Below are 4,698 nucleotides of genomic sequence, written 5' to 3' on the forward strand. Positions count from 1 at the left end.
GTCAACCTCGTCACAATGTCGTGGAACATTTCTCAGGATCTTCGATGCTTCTGAGTGAATACATTTGATGAGATGGGACTTTCCTGTTCCAGCCCCCCCATTAATGTAATAGAAGAACTGCTCTGGACGAAGGCCACAGACTCTGTGAATGCACCATTCTCTCACAGTGTAAAAGAAACCAGCCTGCTTTAGGTTGAGACTCTGATACATGTGTCTTAACACAGCTGGATTGATCACAGGAGGCTCTCTGGTCACTCTGGCTTCATTGACTGCATCAGCTTGACGGCTGTACTCAGGGACATTTTCCTGCTCAGGATCATCAGGATGTGGTTGTTCTGCATCATCATCGTAGTCCACTCTCACAACTTCAGACTGAGGAGCAAGGTTACACCACTCATCCATCACACCTTGATTCTCTTGAAACTCTTCAACAGCTTTCTCAATCTCTTCACTGTTTTTTTCATATTTTTCTCTGTTCTGTTTGACGATCACTTCCACTGACCGGCCGTGGTTCCAGCCTGGCAGCTGAACCCAGCCGGCTCTGTAAAAGCTCTGGTAGGTTGGAAAGCCTGGTCTCTTCAGTTCCTCATCTGATCTGTGTGGAAGGTACAGCTTCAGTAATCTGCCATGGAAGTTCTCAGAATCTCTTTCCTCTGAGCAGCGGTAATATCTGATCACAGCTGGCTTATCATTCTTTCTCCTCTGTACAAAGCCCATGTCATTCAGCAGTGGAAACACATCTGTTCCTTTGTTCTCACGAACAAACCTGCAGGTGGCAGCAAAATCAGCCATGCACATTTCCTCAAACTCTGGTGTTTCTGGTCTGTTCTTATACTTATCAGCCAAAGACGTCATCCAGATGTTTGTACATTCATCAGTGGTGTTCTCAAGGAAAGACAGAGGGCGACTCATTCTCAGAGGGTTCTCATCTGTTGGTATGAAAACTACAGCTCGGGAACACTTCTTCATCTTCAGTCCACATGCTCTGGCAACACACTCTTGTGCACTGATTTCTCGTTTCTTGGAGTAGGCCTGCATGACTGCTTTCATCTCCTCACTGTCATTCACGTTGCTGGTGTTGGAGTTATTGATCACTGTTTTCAGGTACTCTGAGAGTCCAGCTTCCTTCTTGGTGATGTACTTGGTCAGATAATGAATACAGCCATAAGCATTCAGGATGTAGGACACGTCGATGTTAGCATCCCAGGCTGTGAGTAGGTGTGGATTGTAGGCATTGATCCAGCAATCCTTTGGATCTCGCTTCAGCAGGACAGCACTGGATTTGTTCAGTTCATTCAGGTGAAACTCATATTCAGCCACGGTTAAATCACACTGAGCCAGAAGCTGATCTAAACTCATGGAAGCTGCTTCAGGTTCATTCAGGAATCTGTTCAGAGGTCTCAGCTTAGTCTTTGCAGTTGCAGTATATTTACCACCATCAGGTCTCGTGATCATTACGTTTCTGCAGGGAGGTTTGGGAAACCCAAAACGGCACCCAGAGCCAACACTTTTGAAACACGTCTTGGTGTGTGTACGACTGTGCTTCTGGACTTCACTGACTTTCTTGTACAGGTCGGGTTGAGTGTGAGGGTCAGGCAGCTGAGCTGTGATGTATCTGGACACAAAATCACACACAGTCTGATCATCATCCTTTTCAAACACAGGGGCACCTTCAACCCAGAGCAGGCAGTGAATGTGAGGACTTCCTCTGTGCTGAAACTCCACTCGATAAAAGAAGTCCACAACTTTACCCAGTGGCTGAGCAGGCGAAAGCAGCAAATCTCTGAACAAGGCCTCCACTCGCTTATCAAACATGCGCATTGCTGTCACAGGATTACTTCTCAGGATGTCACATTTTTCTGACCAGTCCAGCTCTTCAAAATTCACCTCCTCACCTTGTTGTCTCTTGATTGCTTCAATCACTTCAGGCCATCGCATCTCAGCAGCTGAAAACGTACAAAAGAAGGTGGGAGTGCCCAGCTGTCTTATCATGGCAAACAGTTCACTGGTTTTCTGGTGCCAGTTGGCCGGAGTACCACGTAATGCTCTCATGAAGCGAAAAGCCTCGCGGTTTCTCACAAGTTTTTCTACTTCACGTCTGTCTTGCAGCATCCCTGAGGTTATTTTTCGTCCATCTCTGGTCATGGCTTTGCCTTTTCTCAACTGGATGGTCATGCTGTTGGTAGCCAGGTGAACCTCAATCACAAACTGTGCAAAGAACAAATAATTAGAGTCTCTGGCAAATCTGTCATCAATGGAGAAAAGTCTGGATTTGAAGTAACTGCTGGGTGACAGTTTGACACGTCTGCTCTCATCCAGGGTGTTTTGACCTGTAGGAAACTGTACAGGGAAAGCCATGGCCTCAAGTTTAGGGGTCTTAAAAAAGCCGACTGGACTGTTTCTTTCAGCAGGAGCAACACAGTAGATTCCTTCACTGAAAGACATGATTTCCTCTGCAACATTAGGAGGCTGAAGACAAGATTCCAGAGCAAAGCCACCATTGGGCATGTCACCTTCCTGCTGTTCTTCAGGTCTGTTCTCTGGTTCTTCACCATCACACGACAGAACATCTAAACCATCCTCAGCCTCATTTTCACACAGAGCATCTTTCTCAAACCTGTCAATCTCCATCAAGTCTGCTTCATCAAACTCCTCCTCCATCCTTTCATCATCATCATCATCATCATCATCATCATCAGGCAGGGTGGGGTCACACAGCTCAGCTTCTTCTCTGATAGTGATTTCAGAATACTGTGGGTGGATCTGTTTGAGTTTATGCAGGGCCTGCATCAGTTTAGACCAGGTGACAGTCTGGAAGAGCTGATGTCCTCGGTAACACAGGCGTCTCTTCAGTTTCACTCTCATGACCTGGGATTCACTTCTCAGTCTGGGCAAAGCTTCAACTGTTTCCTGGATCTCAGATGGGACACACACCACATTTCCACGGATTGCACTCTGTCTGCCTTTAGGAAGAGGAATGATCTTAGCAAAAGGAATGCACTTGCTGATCAGATGTCTCTCTAAAATGTTCAAGTCTGACAACTCTGATGGGATGTCAACAAGCTCCAGGTTATTGTGTACAGCCAGGGAGGGCATGGCTCCACGTCTCAGGTGATCATGGCAGGTGTGACAGATCCACTCTTTCTTCCTTTCATCAGGAACTTTGCACTGTTCTGCACTTCTGCAGCTCTCATTACAGTGATGAACAAACTTTCCAGTGAGACAAGCTGCCACCAAGTTGGGATTTTTCAAATACCTTGCTCTGGTACAAACTTTGACTTGATTAGGAAATGAAGCTTTAAGACACACAGTACATACGGATGTTGGTCCAGCCTTGATCTGAGACCTGAAAATAGATATGGCCTCTCCAACCAAACTGTTATCTTGTTGCTGTGGTTGTTGGTGAATCTGACGATATTTACGTCTAATCCTCAAGGCACATCTGATATTATGGAATTTCTTAAACACCTCATTATTTTGATACCTGTCTTGCATGATCTTTCTCATTAGCAGCCTGTGTTTAACTCTGAATGCTTGGTCCTGGAAATACCGTTGTGTCATATAAGATTTCTGTCGTCGTCTGAAGACCTCAGAGTTTCTATATTGTGACGTGATGTATTGTCTCTGTTTCTGCTGGAATACAGGATTATTTCTATACTGGTCTCTGATGTACTCCCTTTTCTTTTGTCGCATTACATCACTGTTTCTATATAAATTTCTCACCAAATCTCTGTGTTTTTGTCTGACAGCAGCACTGTTTCTGTAGGACTTTATCGATTGATTTCTCTTTCTCTGTTTCAGTGTTTCAGTTGCATAAATTCTTCTGGAATAACACTTTTTACTTTCTCTGTATGTTTGGTTTGAAGCATACTTCTCTCTGTGTTTACGATTGCGATCATCTTTTCTGAGGGAATTCTTTCCTGAAGCCAACCTTCTCTGAATCTTTCTTCTTTCATGTTTACTATGTTTTGACAGTTTATCAGAGGTTTCTTTCACCACAGCTGGTCTTTCAGTTTCTGGTTGCAGTGAAGGAACATCAACTTGTTGATTCAGGGACACTGACACTTGACTTGAACTGCTCTCTAAACAAACCTCAGTGGTTGTTGTGTTCAGACTGTCAGAGTTTGATTCATCAACAACAGGTGTCTGTACAGAGTGTGAAGCAGCAGGTTGTGGACTTACAGGTCTGATGCTGACAAACGTCAGAGGTTTGAACTCATACTGGGTCGTGGATGAGGCGCCATGCTCTCTGTAGCAGCGGAGGAGTCGATTCACCATGTCTTGGAGATGTTTGAACGTCACCATCACAGCTGTTCCAGGCTCTTTCTTTGAACCATCATCTTTTCTGGAGTGAGGATCAAAGAAGCCATATCTGCCACTGGGAGTCCTGAACACTGCAATACACAAGCTTACCATGATCAACAGAGCATACTGCACATCATCAGTCAAACAGTTCAGCCTGGAAGACAGGGAGAGGTAGGTCTCAATATATCCAGCTGGTGGGTTTCCAAAGCTGCCATTGTAAGGAAGTAGGGAGAGATCAGCTGTGAGAGTCGAGCTACGAGAAGGAACGAGGTTCGGGAGTTGATCAGAGGCCAAATGTCCAGAACCATCAGCGTGGATGTCCGGGGTGTTTATAACCTGTTGATATAAAACATTCCCTTTATCCAGAACAAGGTCCAGGTCTGCTTTTGAGAT

At 45.2% G+C, this 4,698-nt stretch overlaps 1 protein-coding gene across 1 annotated transcript; it reads right to left on the bottom strand.

Annotated features, from left to right (window-relative positions):
• Positions 1-1,454: 1,454 nt before the first annotated feature.
• LOC115400066 (uncharacterized) lies at positions 1,455-4,388 on the bottom strand. Its single transcript, XM_030107717.1, has 3 exons — positions 4,183-4,388; positions 1,536-2,963; positions 1,455-1,462 (listed from the first exon to the last, which is right to left on the bottom strand). Exons 2-3 carry the CDS (start codon positions 2,863-2,865, stop codon positions 1,455-1,457), a joined length of 1,338 nt encoding a protein of 445 aa, XP_029963577.1. The 5' UTR covers positions 2,866-2,963; positions 4,183-4,388.
• Positions 4,389-4,698: the final 310 nt, after the last annotated feature.

Source organism: Salarias fasciatus, chromosome 14 (assembly GCF_902148845.1).
Source record: "Salarias fasciatus chromosome 14, fSalaFa1.1, whole genome shotgun sequence".
In the NCBI taxonomy this organism is placed as follows: Eukaryota; Metazoa; Chordata; class Actinopteri; order Blenniiformes; family Blenniidae; genus Salarias; species Salarias fasciatus.